The sequence below is a fragment of the Amia ocellicauda genome, chromosome 19 (assembly GCF_036373705.1).
Source record: "Amia ocellicauda isolate fAmiCal2 chromosome 19, fAmiCal2.hap1, whole genome shotgun sequence".
NCBI lineage: Eukaryota > Metazoa > Chordata > Actinopteri > Amiiformes > Amiidae > Amia > Amia ocellicauda.
In genome coordinates this window covers 25,126,130-25,143,205 of record NC_089868.1, presented here as the reverse complement: position 1 = coordinate 25,143,205, position 17,076 = coordinate 25,126,130, and the positions used below count along the sequence as shown (strand labels likewise).

The following is a 17,076-nucleotide window of genomic DNA, read 5'->3' as shown; positions in this document are numbered from 1 at the left end:
AGCAGTGCTGGCAGGTGACTATGATGTTGTAGGAGTGACAGAAACATGAGTGACAGAAAATGATGGGGATGAATACAAGTTGAAAGGATACACACAGTTTAGGAGGGACAGGCAAAGTCGAAGAGGTGGTGGGTAGCATTATATGTGAAAAATGACATTGAGGTAGAAGAACTCAAACTAGATCCTGCTAACAAAACAAAATGTTTGTGGCTTAAACTTTTGAATAAAAGATCTGGAGGATTAGTGGTAAGAGTGTGTTACAGACCACCCAACTCAGATATTCAGAAATATGTTGCATTGTACAGTGTAATCAGGACTGCATGTAGCAAAGATGTGGCTGTATAAAGTAATATAATGGGAGATTTCAATTTCCTAAAAATAGAAAGTCTCAGTTGGGACTACAGAAGCAGAAATAGAAATGGTTGAGATGGTAAATGACTGCTTTCTAACTCAGTTTGTCAGGGAACCAACCAGGGAGAGAGCATGCATTGACTTGATCTTTTCAAATGACCAAGATAGAGTTGAGGGACACTAGTTAGAGAACCAATGGCAAACTGTGATCACAATATGGTTAGCTTTGAGGTACACTTTCAATAAACAAGGACCGAGTCTAAAACAATTTTAAAACAAGTCTACAATTTTAGAAAAGCAAACCCTGAAGGTATGAGGCGGCACTTAGAAGAGGTAGACTGGAGCACATTGGATACAGATTCAGTCAAAAAATGATGATTATATTTCAAGAATATACTATTAGAAGCCCAGGAGAAATTTGTACCAAAACTTAGTAAATTGAGGACCAACAAACATTGGCCAAAATGGTTGAATAGAAGTATGCAAAAAAATATCATGACAAAGAAAATGGGATGTAGATGAAACAAGAGATTTTAAGAGAGGGATCAGGAGAGCTAAAACTAATACTATGAGCTTTTTTCAATACTACCACTGTAAGAGGTCAATAAAGGAGGAAGTGAAACAGATAAAAGGCACGAACTGAAGTATCTTGGAAAACGAACACAGGGGTTTTAACAAAAGAAAAAACAGATGACATGCCACAGGTTGACAATCAGTCCAGTCAAACCCTAAGAGAGATCAGGATAAATGATGAGGAGGTACTAAAGGGACTAACAGAACTAAAAAGAAACAATTCACCTGGGCCAGATGGGATATTTCCAACAGTACTTATTTATTAGAAATTATGTATAGGTCGCTAACTCAAATATTCCAAATGACACTTAGAACACGGGGATGTCAAATGTCATACCAATCCACAAGAAACGGGACAAAACTGAGCCAGGAAATTACAGACCAATCAGTCTCGCCAAACAACTTGGAGAACTAGCCAAGATGGTGGATTTAGGCAGCCTCAGTTGCTTCTCTCTCTTTTCATGTAATTCCAGACAGACTCGATGTTGAGATCTGTCACAACTTCAGACCAACATACTTCTCCAAGTCCAAGCACTTCCACTTTTCCCCACTAGATGTCACCATTGCCCTTCCTTTTCAGTCACTTTTCCCAGTTCTCTTCAATCAACATTCCTGAAACCCTTGTGCACTCCTGTGATCACTCCCTGCTCCCATTCGCCCTGCACCTCTCCTCTTGTTTCTCTACTCCACATATAAACCCTTCACTCACTTTCAGTCACTGTGAAGTTTTGTCAGTTTACACTACAATTCCAAGGATGCTCTGTGAGCCTTGTAGTACTTTTGTATCATTGACCCCTTGCTTTACCTCCCGACCATGACTTAGGACTTTCCTCATTACTCTGAGAGCCTGACCATTGCTTGTGACCCAAACCACGTCTTTGCCTTGCCTTGATTGCTCTGTCCTTCTAGTACTCGACCCACGCCTGTCTCACCATCCCTCTACCACACACCACAACTGGGTTCTCCTGTTCCTGTGCCCTGTGGTACATTACAAGATAAGAGCTCTGTGGGAGCCATCCCATCACTTCCAGGACTCTTTGTTCTTTACCCTGAAGATAGTTCTTAATGACTTTTGCTGTATTTTCTGGGGTTGTTGTCATGCTGCAGAATACATTGGGGCCAATCAGATGCCTCCCTGATGGTATTGCATGATGTATCTGCCTGTACTTCTTGGTATTGAGGAGACCATTCATTCTGACCAAATCCACAACTCCATTTGCAGAAATGCAGCCCCACACTTGCAAGGAACCTCCACCATGCTTCACTGTTGCCTGCAGACACTCATTTGTGTACCGCTCTCCAGCCCTTCAGTGAACAAACTGCCTTCTGCTACAGCCAAATATTTCAAATTTTGACTCCATTTTTGGCTGCTATTTTTCTGCACCCTAGTTCCTTTGTTTTCGTGCATATGTGAGTTGCTTGACCTTGTTTTCATGTTGGAGGTATGGCTTTTTGGCCGCAAGTCTTCCATGAAGGCCACTTCTGAGCAGACTTCTCTGGATAGTAGATGGGTGTACCAGGGTCCCACTGTTTTCTGCCAGTTCTGAGCTGATGGCACTGCTGGACATCTTCTGGTTGCAAAGGGAAGTCAGCATGATGTGTCTCATCTGCTGCAGTAAGTTTCCTTGGCCGACCACTGCGTCTACGGTCCTCAACATTGTTTCTTTATGCTTCTTCAAAAGAGCTTGGACGGCACATCTGGAAACCCCTGTCTGCCTTGAAATGTCTGCCTGGGAGAGACCTTGCTGATTCAGAATAACTACCTTGTGTCTTGTTGCTGTGCTCAGTCTTGCCATGGTGTGTGACGTTTGACAGTAAACTGTCTTCAGCAGCCTCACCTTGTTAGCTGAGTTTGGCTGTTCCTCACCCAGTTTTATTCCTCCTACACAGCTGTTTCTGTTTCAGTTAATATTGAATTAATGATTATTAGCATGTTTGGTATAATCATATATTTAAATAATTTGTATGCATCCAATCACCTTGCAGAAAAAGCTTGTCAATCATTTACTAAGCGCCCAATCACTTGCAGAAGACAGTTGTCATTTATTTTTTAAAACGGCCTTCTTCATGTAGGAAATTCAAAATACGAAGAGGAGGGAGAAAATGTGTATTGGTGTGTAACTTCCAAGCTATTTTTACAATCAGGGTTTTATAACGAGTGTTTTTACAGTCAGACGGGTTTGAGGAATTGTGATGATTTTGAATGTAACTGTTGCTTTATTAACATTATTAAAAAGCAATGGAATATGTAGACAAGGCTAGTTTGATGGAACAGATAAACAGATGTGACATTTCTCTGCAGCAGTGTGAAGTCAGGGCTCTGGACTCTGGAGCAGAGGGGCATGGGTTCAACCCCAGGTTGGGGACACTGCTGATGTATCCTTGAGCATGTTACTTTACCTAGATTACTCCAGTAAATACCCTGGCCCAGCTGTATAAATGTGTATAAATGTCATATACTGCAACAATTGTAAGTCTGGATAATGGAGTCTGCTAAGAAATTAAGTAAATAAATAATAAAAATGTAACATGCATAGATTACATCTAGATGACTGTGATGCCCATTTCCACGTTTCACCACCAGAGGTCTCCCTTGCACTTTTCTTCAGAAGCCGTGCCAGATCTCCCCACCTCATAATGCAATCTGTCTCTGTCTAATTTATGAATTTATCTCCAACTGTTCTTTTATGCGCCTGCCAGGATCGGCTTGGGCATCCCCGCGACCCTCTCCAGGATAAACAGTTTCAAAAATGGATGGATGGATGATACTTATTGCCCTCGTTCAACCAACACAGTATTATAGCCATAGTTCAATTTCCTCCTCATTAAGTAGTTTGCCTTACCGCTGAACTACCAAGCCATTCTGTATTTGTTGTATCTTGCCATCTGTGTTTTTTGACCAAAGCCTATTGCCTATTCCAGTATGTACGTCCAGTCGATTGACCTGTTGTCTTTTTCCCCTGGCTTTGTTCACCAGATTCCACCTCCTGGAGTCTTTCTTCCAGGGCCCATATCCGCACCTGAATCCACATTTTGGCTGTATTCCCTGGTGTACCATTGTTACGTTAGCTTTGAAAAACATACAGTATTAACCTGTTCTTAAATGATAATCAAGCTAAGGACAAATTCCAACACTTTTGTTTGTTGAAGGTTCATATAGATCAATACAGACCACAGTGACCATAAGCCTTTGCCAAGATTCCTACTTTTTAAATGTTCTATTTCTTGATAAGGGATAAGAGTTGGAGGTGCCACTATTTTAGTTTCTGTATTCATATACATTGACAGGTTATCTCAATTAAAGTAAATTATTAAGTGTGATTTGTTTACTAATATGACCTTGTTCTCAGGAAACTAATAACGACTAATACATTACGTTTTATCAGTAAAGACCCCAACACAGCAGATAAGGTGCTACATGTATTCATGTAAATTATATATTTTATTAAAGATGATCTCTCACAAGTCAAACTGCACTGTATGCACTTGTGTTCTTTAATATGCATATCAAAAGGAAACAAACAATTCTGTAGGTGGAGTCACACCAACTCCTCTCTCTGCAGTGTCAAGCAGGCTGTCGGTGTGGTGGCAGAACTTACTCTCATTCACAAATAAGACAAGATCTTCAATCTGTCAAAACTGAGCCCCAAGATCCAATAAAGCAAGCAGTACCAGCAGGGGACAGGAGTAATGCATGTTGTCAGGAGCCCTTTAAAATACAAGCAAGCATAATACAATCACACAAACTATGACAAACAAGGAACAATTGAGGAGTGCTGTGTTTGATATGGCCAACAGAGCGAAGCGTGTGAATGAGCTGGATAAGCTTGGCAATCTAGGAGAATCTCACAGCACAATGGGATACAGTCTGTTAGCGAGGGGTAGCACAGATCGTGAAGGGCAGTGGACTCATAGTGAGTCCCACTTGGCCCTCCATGTTTGGCTCCAACTTGTCTGGGAGAGAGAAGGTGAACCTCTGTAGAAAGGAGGTGAAGAACAGGAACAGCTCCATCCGAGCCAGAGATTCCCCCAGACACACCCTCTTCCCTGGAATTAAATGGACAGGACATCAGTGAGCACTGAAGCCTTACAGATTGTCTTCAGCTTGAACAGTCCCAGATGGACCCCAGGAATGCCTGTGAAATTCACCTAGCAAATACTGTCAGGGACAGGGGTGAAGGAGAACCCCTCATGTCTGAGCAGATCAGCCAGTCCCAGTATGGTGATGATTGTCTCAGTGTCTTACCAGCGGAGAATGGCATGAACGCGTCCCCCTTAACAAACTTCCCGTCCTCATCCAGAAAGTGTCCCGGATTAAAGCAGTCTGGAGTCTGCCACTCACTCTTGTCAAACAACACTGAGGTCAGATTGGGAATCACTTGTGTCCCCTAAAGAACATACAGGGTAAATACTTTACTATCATTTATACCTGTGTATAGACCAGGGATACGCAACCCACAGGCCGCTTGCTCCACATTTATCATATGATTGCAGCTCATTTATTACTTCCATTTCACTCCTGTTTTTTTCTTTTATTTTTTGAAGGAAAAACAATATGCAATATAGGATACAGAAAATTTAAATACGATACATTATACTACAGAAAATAAATGTACACAGACACAAGATAGCACTTGATAATACACATTATTTATGAGCCAGGAGCTACAGGACCATCATCGAGAAACTACATAATCGTAGTCTATGTATTACAGATCAGGATGAGTATGACGAAAAATATGTTTTTAACTATGCGGCCTGTTTTAAGAACTGCTAAAAGTGCTAAAAAGTCAATATTTTGGATATTCAACCCATGATAAATGGTGAGTTGCACACCTTTGGTATAGAGAAATTAAAAGACAATGCAATAGGAAATGCTTCTCTTACCTTTGGCAGGAAATATCCTCCCAGCATAGTATCCCTTGTTGTCATATGAATAAGATCCAGAGGAACGATGTTGCCCATCCGCTGGACTTCGTGGATCACAGCATCAGTGTAGGGCATCTTGGCTCTGTCGGCCATGGAAGGCGGGCGCTCCTGTCCCACCACTCTGTCTATCTCAGCCTGGACCTTCTCTGGGAGAGCAAAGACAGACACAAGCTACGACAAACCTTCAAGGGGAATGATGACTGTATAAGATAAATATAGAATTTGGTGTAAGCTGACGTTGCAGAGACAGCGTTCTGGAGATCAGCAGGGTCTTGTGTTCAAAATCCTTCTCAACCAAATGCCATTGTCCCTCTCTTTCATCAATACCAATCATGGACTTGACTTCAAGCAGGTGGTCTGAGCTCACACCTGTGAAGTTTTCAGCTGAAATATTTCATCATGCAAATCTCCCAGCAGACCCACCTCGCACTTCTGGGTATTTAATCAAGTAGAGCATAGCCCAGCGCAGCGTGGTGGATGTGGTCTCTGTCCCGGCCACAAAGAGATCCAGCATGCAGTAGCACAGGTTTTCTTTATAGAACACAGATTCTGGATCACCTTGGTTCTGCAGAATAAAATTACAGCAATCTTTAAACTCAGCTTGTCAAAACTTAAACAACTCAATTATTCCTCATGATTGAATGTAAGAGCACCTGAACTGATACATTAGTTTTCTATTCTACAATCTCAGAGAGATAATACCCTAGATGGTTACAGTCCAGGGGTTTGTAGACATTTCAATCATTCAAACCTTCAGCCCTGGAATAAATGTTCAAAGTGGTCAAACAGAGGATATAATGCACCATGGGGTGGATATACAAAGAGTTGACACTGAACAAGCAATAATAACAATTTTTCCTTGCAACCAGACACTGTGATGTTTTGAGCCACAACATACTAATTTCAGTATTTCATTGGGAAGAAAGTGTTTTTTACCTTTTCTATCTCTTCCAAGTAGCAGTCGATGTAGTCCCGGGGGGCTAAAGGATCTCGGTCTTGCTGGTGTTTGCTGACCTCTTCCCTCAGGAAGTCGCACACCTTTTTGTAGTCTGAGAAGAGGAGCTGGTGGCCTCCAGGTAAGAGATTCATAAGGGTTGGAAATGCATTGTACAGCTGGAAAAGGGGCAAATCCAGTGAGCAGCATTACTTTTTGAAGTCAGTGAGTTACCTTTGGATGTTAAAAGGTGTAGCGTTATGTTGGGTGTATTTTGATAAGAGCATTTTAGCTCTGAGCTGAAGCACTGATCTAAAGAAGACGTCTCCCCCCCAAAGTTATCAGATTTCCTTAGCTCATCAGCTTGGAAGTGGTTTGCATCAAATTGACATTTTTGGGGAGGATGGCACCGATAATAGGCCAAATAGTTTGGAATCCCTGCTGTGAGACGTCTGGGGAAGGGGGCCTGTAGGTAATAAAAACTCTTTGAAATGGACGAGAGCCAAAATCCTGACATAGAGCTACGAACCCGGGCCAACCGGCATTTCCAAAAGATGGCATGGATTGACATCAGTCATAAATCAAGCCCCCCTCCAATAGGACACTGGGGGCTGAAACCGAAATCCAATCTCACAAACTCAAGAACCAATCACACCTACTCAAGCTCAACCTCTCCAAATCTGATTTCCTCTTTTTCCCCCTCCTCCTCACCTTCTGCTGACCTATCCATCTCAATCCCTTTGGAATCTATGACACTCTCTCTCTCTCTTCTTACACTAAGAAACTAGGAGTCACCCTCGACCCTGCGCTCTCCTACACCCAGCACATCACCACGCTGACGCGCACCTGTAGATTCTTCCTGAGCAGCATACGCCGGATCCGACCCTTCCTCACCGACTACTCGACTTCTTGCACCAGAAGATTAACTCTGCCTCCTGTCCACTCCCCTTCCTCCAGAGCTGCTCCTTTTGTTTATTTTGATTTCCCCTTTGTCCCCTTTACCTCGGCTCTTAACTATGACTTCAGTGTATCTTGTCTGCGGTTGTTAGCTATTACAATCAAGGATGTAGGACTTTTATTCTATATTAACTGTATGATTTACCCATGCACTTCTGTAATTTTGATCCTGTCATTGTATTATGTTTTGATCTGTATTTTTATACTGTATTATTGCACTTTTGTGTCGCTCTTATATTCTGTAAGTCTCCCTGGATAAGGGTGTCTGCTAAGACATAAATATTATTAATAATAATACTAATAATAATACTAATAATAATAATATAGGTTTTCTGTACCGTGGCCCATATGCTTCCTTCTAGATAAACTGCTTCAAATATCAAACGCAGAAGCTGTTGATAGGAAGCGTCACTGTATTCAAATCTGCGGCCGAACAGCAGAGAGCAGATAACGTTGGACACAGCATTGTTGATCGTTAGGTGGGGATCAAAAGGTCGTCCTGCACGAAACAAGGACAGAAAAATCAGGACACGTCCCAACTTCTGGTGACTCTTGAAAAGAATAACTTCAAATGCAAGTTCTTTGAAGTGAAATAGTTTAAATATCTTATCTGGGCCACACATTTTAAATGTGATCTATTCTAAATATATTAATCCTATGGTTCTTCCGTATGCGTTACCCTGCTCCTCCAGCATGGCCTGGTGAAGGTGCTGGATCTCCAGCTGGATCTGGGACTCCAGGCTCCTCTTGCCCAGCCCGAAGCTCCTCAGTGTGGCCAGAGTAAACCTCCTCTGCTGCTTCCAGCTGTAGCCAGTATTGAGGGCCAGACCTGGGGGAAAAGTCATTGACCTTCAGTGCAGATAATAATAATATAACACATCGAAGCAAACTTAAAAATGGTAATAAAAACACCCTCACCTTGACCTTTGTTGATATGATAAACCACAGGTGTCAGAGGACGTCCAGAGAAAGTGTCTGCCTGGTTTACGAGAGCCTCCTTCACCAGTTTGTAGCCGTTCACCACCACAGTCTTGTCCCTCCCCAGCTGCAGGCTGAACACGTCTCCGTAATACTGCGCCAGCTGAGGAAGAAGCATGCCTTTCTTTCCAGATCATCTCAAGGGATCACAAACTGCACTGAGAGACTAGTGTAGGTCTAAAAAACCTAAAAAGTTTTTTTTTAAATATGTAGTTATAAGTTATCATTTCTACATTATAGCATTGGTTTTGAATTTTGAAAGGCTGTGGAAATATGTTCAATGTGTAAAGCATAATGTTCCTCTAATACTGAACCCTGTCAACTGTTTCAGCTCTGAACTAAACAGGAGTCTGCAGATAGAATGAAACTGGACATTCACAAGACGAGAATTCTTCTTGATAATGATGATGATGATGATTATTTTTCACAGGTTAATTTTGTAAGTATTTTTTTTTTTGGTTGAAGAGTAGCAGTGCAGTGTAATTTTAAAGGAAATTGCACAGGGTGCATTCATAGGCAAATCAATATTGAATCGATCATATTTAAAAGGTTAACCACTGACCTTGCACATGTAAATATGAGGCTGTTTGGCGTCTATATTAAAGACATTTCCGATGAAGGGCAGAGGCCAGGGTCCTGGAGGGAAGTTCTTGGGGTTCCTTCTCTTCATGATGTCGGTGATCAGCAGAAACACCATGAGAAACACCAAAAAGCCCCGGACATCCAGAGTCCCCAGCAACTGATCAAGCAGAGCCGACTCCATAGCAAACCGTTTCTCTGTCGTATAGCAAAATAAATGTGCTCTGTAGTCAGATATGAGGCATTTATATACAGATATTTTAGACTTTGGAAACCTGACTCTGATGAACTCTTGATTTCATTGGCTACACTCTGCAAATGAACTTTGAGTGTCCCCTAAGCCTTGGCATGCTTTGCATTTCTGTCAATGATTGTGAAGAGTTGATCTCATAGGATAGAAATAGTATTATTATTATTATTATTATTATTATTATTATTATTATTATTATTTGTATTTCTTGGCAGACGCCCTTATTGCTACTGATTATTTAGTAGATATGCAGTATGAATGTGTATCAATTCAGACAGCTCTCTGTTGGAGTACCTGGTTGCCAGGAGCATTTTTCTTTGTTTCTTTGTTTCTGCTTTATTGTTCTGGATTCAGTTCCAGTGTTGTGTTTCTGTGTGGTTTTAATTGCAGTGAACAGGGATTGTGGACCATGGCAGGAACCTTGTGTCCGAATACACTGTGGTCAACGATTTGCAGGTGAAGTCAAATGCTCCTAGATCTTTATGGTTTGATGTTTACCGAAACAAACATATACATACAATTCAAGGATTAAAAGGCAATAACAAAAATATTATTAACCACCCCATCAATCAAAATAGACATGCTGACTGAAAGTATTGTGGTATGAGATGTCACAGTGCTCTGTTCCAGATAATTAGAGTTGGGGGTAACGCGTAAGAACTAAATTTCACATGACTAGGGTTTTAAAGCTAGATGTTTTTCTCTGCTACTCTTTATACCTGTCAAGCCTTTCTATCATTTAAACATATAGCTCTCTTACCTTTAAGGCTCTGCATTCTGTTGTTACCCTGCATCTTCTTGTTTAACATCCTTGATCAGGAGGTTATTCATTTATAAGTATATGTAGTAAGTATTATTATTATTATTTATTTGACGGCGTGCTTATCCAGGGCAACTTACAAAACATAAGAGCAATACAAAGTGCAAAGATGAGCATTTACACATGTGTATAGGGGACAGGAGTAATGCATGTTTTCAGGAGCCCTTTAAAGTACAAGCAAGCATAATACAATCACACAATCTATGACAAACAAGGAACAATAGTGGAGTGCTGTGTTAACTATAAAAGAACACAATACAGACTCTTCAATGTAAAGCCAAAATTCACAACAAACCAAAAGAACGGGTTAATTGCTGTTTTAGATCAATTGATTAGAATGTAGCTAATAGGATCAGCACAATCCAATCAATCACTTGGCCCGGTTACACAGACTGATTAATAGCACTATGTTTAAGTCTAATCCATAAATTCATAAATTAAAGAAACTGTTACTATGGGCAAGGACTTGTATAAAACCAAGCTAAAACTATTTAATCAATTACACATAATTGCACATAATCCCACAAACAAACACCTATAGATTTAAAATTGAGCCAGAGAGCTTCCCGTCAACTGAACAGCCCCCCCCCCAAAAAAAAAAAAAAAAGCTTGTATCTCCCCAACCACAACGGCTAGCGTTTCAAATCAACTGTCACATGAAGAAGACCAATTGTGAATTATTTCACAAACTTTGTTTTACTTGTGAATCATAAGAGTCATTTGTGAAAATCTATAACATACCACACATTGCCTATGTGGCATGCGTAAAATGTCTGTATCTCCCCAAACATAATACGTAGCGTGTTCAAACCAACTTTCACATAGAAGACAAATTGTGAATTCTGTCACAACCTTTGTTTTACTTTAATAATTTATGAAAATCAATAACATCACATATATGCAACCAAACTCCCGGAATCATAGAAAAAATAGGTATCTCCCTAACCACAGCAGATACAGGGTTAAAATATACTATTATTTAAAAAAGACCAATTGTGAATTGTTTCACAGTCTCTGTTTTACCTGTGAATTATTATTATTTTATTAAAGACATCTAAAATAATACATATGCTGCTGAGGCCCTGGTCAGCTGGTCAGTAGTTACCCTTCAAAGGAAAAGAAAAAGTAATGTTTAAGTATGTATTTTACCTTTGCTTTACGGTAAAGCAAAGTTAAAACCCATACTTAACCCCCCCAAAAAAAACTTTAAACCTTTTACAGTAAAGTACAGTATTTTTGTAGTCAGATTAAATGTTTTAAAGGTTTCACATTCAATTCAGGGGGAATGACAGTGTTCTGCAAAATGGTTCTGTACATTAAACACAATTATGGATAATATCCGTAAAATTACATATATTTCGTTTTTTTCATAGTAAATGTCCAGGTTATTCATAGTTCTTAACCATATATTGAAATACGGTTTTTAACATTGCAAAAATATGGTTAATTTTTACGGAATATTTTTACAGTGTAACTATATCGATCCACTTTCCCTGACAGCAAAACCAGGAGCAAAGCACAGAAGCAACATGATCACACTGCCCAGTTGCCAAAGTCCAAAGGCTGATCATTCATTTCCATTACAGAAGTGATCCGTCCGTGTGTGCCTCCGGGACGGCAGGGTATGTGCTCAGCCACAGCCCGCAGCAGCGCTTGACATGGCGCTTCTGTCCGGGGACACGGGCTCTGTGGGACTGGCTGGATGCCCGCAGCGTTTTGCTCTTTCTCTTCATTTTCATCATCTTGCTGGATCTCTTCAGAAACAAAGCGCCGAAAAACTTCCCCCCGGGGCCTCGGGGACTGCCTCTCGTCGGAAACATGCTGGCCTTTGACATGAATAGCCCTCATTTGTACGTTAAAAAGGTCTGTGATTCAGACTTTTCATATATAAGAATTATAAATATGTCTTAATCTTTCCTCTTTTTTTTTAGTTTGCTTAGTGGCAGTAAATAGGGAATGCAAGTCCAGTGAACTCTGACAGGACCTTGACACTGTCTGTGCAGAAGCACATGTCAATGGAAAACGGCAAATAAACACAAGCTAATGAAAGCTTAATCAACGTATCTTCATTATATTTTGTTAAGGCAATCAAACAGTAGAGGGATGATAAATAAAAAGCAATATTAACGTATAGTAGAAAATAAAAGACATCAACATAAATTACCGATTGCCAGGACACAAGTGCGCAACTTGCCAATGGTCTGCGTCTTTGCGTATTGGATGGTAGATTTACTGTGGCAAGGCAAATTCGTTGCACATGTCTGTGCTTTAATAAAAGATTGTGCAAAATCTAAAAAAGTTATTGATGGGCTGGTCTGGGTGGCAGATATTTTCATGTTTTCATCTTTGCTCCACTGGCTGAAACAGCGGTGGCGGCTGGGTCGGGTTGCGTCTGTATAATATAGAGTCCGAAAGCCTGCAGATTTAAAGTGCTACACTTGTGTTGTTCTACACGTCACAGAGTAGGAGAAACTCTTGCATGTTTTTGGATATGTGCGTCAAGCTGCAAAACTTTTGTGTCTTGTGTGCATGAGAATTGTTCATGATTTCCAATAGCTTGCTGATCAGTACGGAGATATTTTCAGCCTTCGGGTGGGACAGAGAGCAGTTTTTCTGAATGGCTACAAACTGGTTAAAGAAGCTCTGGTCCACGATGGAGATAGCTTTGCAGATCGTCCAGAAATCCCCCTGTTTGTGGATATCTTCAAAAACAAAGGTAAATGAACCTTTAACCAGGAAAGGGTGAGATGATGGGAATGACATATGGGTGTACATCTTTCAACAACAGTCCAGTTGTGTTCACTTCTCACCATTTTTAAATCGTACTTGGTTTGTGTCAGAAATAAATAAGAGTAAGATACGGTATCTCTGCGGGTGTGAAGCTTCATGTGTCAATGATGATGTGTGTGATATATATCGTGAGGATCCATTCCAACACGACAATCAAAGTTTGTTTTTCCACATGCAGGCTTGGTGGGATCGAATGGATACCACTGGAAGCAGCAAAGGAGGTTTGCTCTGACCACTTTAAGGAATTTTGGACTTGGCAAGAAGAATCTAGAGTCGTCCATCCTCCTGGAGTGCCGGTGCCTGGCCGAGGCCATTGAGAGCGAGCAGGGTAAGTACTGGGGTGGGAAGAGCCTGTGTTATGTCCCCTTTAATGGGCAATGAAGCTGTCTTAGCTCCTTATAGTGACGAAGATGGATATAAAGTGTAAGCCTATCACAGGATTATCATGTGAAATGCAATGGAAACCCTTAAAGAACCCATACAGGTAGGCACTTTATGTTGGACGTGAAATCACTCAGCCGTTGTCCCTTCCTCTCTTGACCTTCCAGGTAGACCGTTTGACCCCCAGTTCACAATCAACAATGCTGTGTCCAACATCATCTGCTCTGTGGTGTTCGGGGACCGGTTTGAGTACAGCGATAGTCGCTTCCAGGATCTGCTGAGGTTAATTGATGAAGCTATCTTTTTAGATGGGAGCTTTTGGGCACATGTAAGAACTCTTTTCTTGATTTAATTATTATTTCCAAATATATATCAGGTGAAAAGTGCAGACAGCACACTGAACTGCTGCTCAGACAGATATCTGTCTACCCATGGAAATGAGCAAGAAATTCAACTACTCTGCCTCAGCTTGTGTTGTATCCTTTTTCAATAATTACTATTTTGTTTTATTAACAATGCAGATGTACAATATGTTCCCATGGGTTATGAGAAGAATTCCTGGGCCACACAGCAACATTTTCTCCCACTGGGAGGCTGTGATGTCTTTTGTGAAGTCTCAGATTAAACAACACAAACAGGACTGGGACCCATCAGCCCCCCGCGACTACATCGACTGCTACCTGACTGAGATGAAAAAGGTAACAGAGAGAGAGGTCCGAGGAATCACTGGTAATACAGATAATGTATTCCAAGAGTACAGGAAACCACAACAGGGGCATTGAAGACTAGTTATTTCACTGTACTGTGAAGAGTCCCTTACAATCTGGGTCATTTTAATACACACGTATACTTGACATATGATTTAATATGTCTTGTTGGACCACTTAGACTCTTTTGTATGCAATTCTGACATTCAGCATGCTGGAAGAATTTGACTTTTTTTTTGGCCTGAACTGCAGTCTAGAACTACGGCTCTTCTCCATCCCACAATGCATCTTCATTGGGTATCACATATACACAACACAAACAGATATATTATACTGAATTATTTTACAGTACTTTCTTGTTACATAATAGGTTGTGATGTGGTAGATTGAACTGTGGTCTGTTAATGATCAACTGTCATGTTATTAACTTCTGCCTTTAGTGTCAAGAAAATGTAGATGGTGGTTTTGATGAGGAGACCTTAGTTTTTTGCACTCTGGATCTGTTTGCGGCCGGGACAGAAACCACGTCAACCACTCTGCGCTGGGGTCTCCTCTACATGATCAAATACCCAGAGATCCAGAGTAAGTCTTTTGTAGAACCACTCACATTCTCTGGGAAGATTGTACATCACAATAGTTTCCAGTCTCCAGCGGTGACTGGACTTCTGGTTCAGGTTAAAACCCAGGATTTCACCTATCCAATTTCCCCATTGAATGTATTCTGTTACCTTTAAAAAAGAGCGAGACGGAGACAAAAAGCAGAGACATTCAATTTAGTTTGAAACTTAGGTTTGTGAGGAGGACAACCCCAATTTCACACCTGACTTCTGCCTTACCGAGTGTAAGTCTCTGGCACCAAACTCACTTTTCCAGCATTTATTGCTGTGACGAGAGACTTTGACAGGGGACAAGGACTCAGGTGAGGAGAGAGACAGAATGGTAATGGCAAATGGCAAACAGAGGGTCATGGGCCGGCAACAGTAACAAAGGAGATGACACATGAGTCGTGGTCGGTAATTTGATCAGACGGTCAGGGGATCAGGCAAACAAACTGTAGTAGTGAATCCAGGAATCGTAATAAGTGAAAAGACTTTGTGAGGATGTCTGGGAATGGAGGCGTATAAATAGTGATGGAAAGGACAGGGTTAACTGGGGACAGGTGTGCTGAATGATACGATGATGAGGGAATTTAACTGATCTGGTTGAAGGTGAGCAGCAATCCAGATGTGGACAACGGCGACCTCTGGTGGTAAGACAAGGAAATTCAGGGCAAAGTCATCACACCACCAACAGCTCATTCCACAGCCAGGTCATCATTCCCTTAGTCAGGTGAGTGTAGGGCACATTTAACTCGTTTACCTTTTGCTATGTATGCCTATTGGAATTCTCGGAACTGCTACATTTACATTGTGGCCAAGTGTTTTCATTTATTTCATATAGTTTTCATGCACAGAGTTACTTCTTGTTCATCACAATGCAAATACAGTCTGGTATGAATCTTGGTAGTTTGCATGGGAAACCCGTCTGTCAGCACAATCTGAGGCAATCGGGCAACTCACAGAGTCTTTTGTATTGCCCTGTCCTCCATGTGGTTTGCTCTCTGGTTTTGTACCTCCATAAATATTATACGGGGTTAGATAAGAGTTGTATGTATTTTCCCAGAGAAGGTCCAGGCTGAGATCGACCGAGTGGTGGGACAGGGGCGCCCGCCCTCCATGGCCGACAGAGCCAAGATGCCCTACACTGACGCTGTGATCCATGAAGTCCAGAGATTCGGCAACATTGTTCCTCTGAATATTCCCCGTAGGACTACAAGAGATATTACACTGAGAGGGTATTTTATTCCAAAGGTGAGGTGAGGAGTGATACACTGATTTGCTTTGCCTCCGTGCCTCCAGTGCTGTAACTCACTGTGTGTTGTTCTCCCTCCCTTTGCGTAGGGCACTCTGGTGACTCCGAATTTGACCTCTGTGCTGTTTGACAAGAATGAGTGGGAAACGCCCGATACTTTTAACCCAGGACACTTTCTGGACGCTGATGGGAAGTTCATGAGAAGAGATGCATTCATGCCGTTCTCAGCTGGTAACTCTTTATTTCAGCGTGCAGTTTATGCTACAGGCTCTGTTTTAGTTTGTTGTCTTTTCATTTTGTATAGCTCGTTTAAACACTAGAACAGAATCATTAGCTGTGTGTCCTCCTTAGATCAAAACTTTATTCTATGTTTGTCCCTTTTCTTTCAGGGAAGAGGGTGTGTCTGGGGGAATCATTGGCTCGGATGGAGCTCTTCCTGTTCTTCACCTCCTTTCTCCAGAGGTTCACCTTCACTGCCCCTCCTGGAGAGGAGCCCAGCCTGGAGTTCAGGATGGGAACTACACTGTGCCCAAAGCCCTTCAGGCTCTGTGCAGTGCCTCGCTGAACCAGCAGACAAAGATCGCATTTGTTATAGTGATGTATTTAACAAATTTCACTCTTAAAGATTTGAGGAGTATCACTCTTATGTGTATATTTTAAATAATAGACATTTCTGAAACTGTTATGTTACTGTTTTCAGAGTTTCTATTTTCAATTAATCAATCAATTATTTGTATTTCGTATTTCACCCTCAGTGCTACAATAATAATCTGTCAGTATGTAAACACAACTTTCACTGCAAAAACTATTCTGCGTGGTAATAAAGAAATACAGATTGAATAAAAAAAGTAAAAAGCATGTTAAATTGAAAAGTATTTGGTTTTGGTTATTTCTCTTCATACTACTTGGTTTTCCAGACCTTCTGTCCACCGCTGTGTTTCTGGGTGTTTCCTCTTCATTGTCCACTTCCCAGGTC

At 41.3% G+C, this 17,076-nt stretch overlaps 2 protein-coding genes across 5 annotated transcripts; one reads left to right on the top strand and one right to left on the bottom strand.

Annotated features, from left to right (window-relative positions):
• Positions 1 to 4,303: 4,303 nt before the first annotated feature.
• On the bottom strand, positions 4,304 to 9,592 carry LOC136714722 (cytochrome P450 2J2). Of its 2 annotated transcripts, none has more exons than XM_066692327.1 (9): positions 9,285 to 9,592; positions 8,663 to 8,825; positions 8,424 to 8,573; positions 8,083 to 8,243; positions 6,790 to 6,966; positions 6,277 to 6,418; positions 5,812 to 5,999; positions 5,171 to 5,312; positions 4,304 to 4,633 (listed from the first exon to the last, which is right to left on the bottom strand). In XM_066692327.1, exons 1-9 carry the CDS (start codon positions 9,483 to 9,485, stop codon positions 4,530 to 4,532), a joined length of 1,428 nt encoding a protein of 475 aa, XP_066548424.1. In that variant the 5' UTR covers positions 9,486 to 9,592; the 3' UTR covers positions 4,304 to 4,529. The 2 variants fall into 2 exon arrangements, with proteins under 2 accessions (XP_066548424.1, XP_066548423.1); XM_066692326.1 differs by having other exon boundaries at positions 4,545 to 4,971.
• LOC136714715 (cytochrome P450 2J2) lies at positions 8,786 to 16,973 on the top strand. 3 transcript variants are annotated; one of them, XM_066692317.1, is made up of 12 exons: positions 8,786 to 8,893; positions 9,054 to 9,161; positions 9,942 to 10,007; positions 11,958 to 12,234; positions 12,928 to 13,087; positions 13,340 to 13,489; positions 13,710 to 13,870; positions 14,064 to 14,240; positions 14,690 to 14,831; positions 15,912 to 16,099; positions 16,190 to 16,331; positions 16,490 to 16,973. In XM_066692317.1, the coding sequence occupies exons 2-12, from the start codon at positions 9,124 to 9,126 to the stop codon at positions 16,663 to 16,665; spliced, it is 1,677 nt and encodes a 558-aa protein (XP_066548414.1). In that variant the 5' UTR covers positions 8,786 to 8,893; positions 9,054 to 9,123; the 3' UTR covers positions 16,666 to 16,973. The 3 variants fall into 3 exon arrangements, with proteins under 3 accessions (XP_066548414.1, XP_066548415.1, XP_066548413.1); XM_066692318.1 differs by lacking the exons at positions 9,942 to 10,007; positions 11,958 to 12,234; XM_066692316.1 differs by lacking the exons at positions 8,786 to 8,893; positions 9,054 to 9,161 and having other exon boundaries at positions 9,581 to 10,007.
• The last annotated feature ends 103 nt before the right edge of the window (positions 16,974 to 17,076 follow it).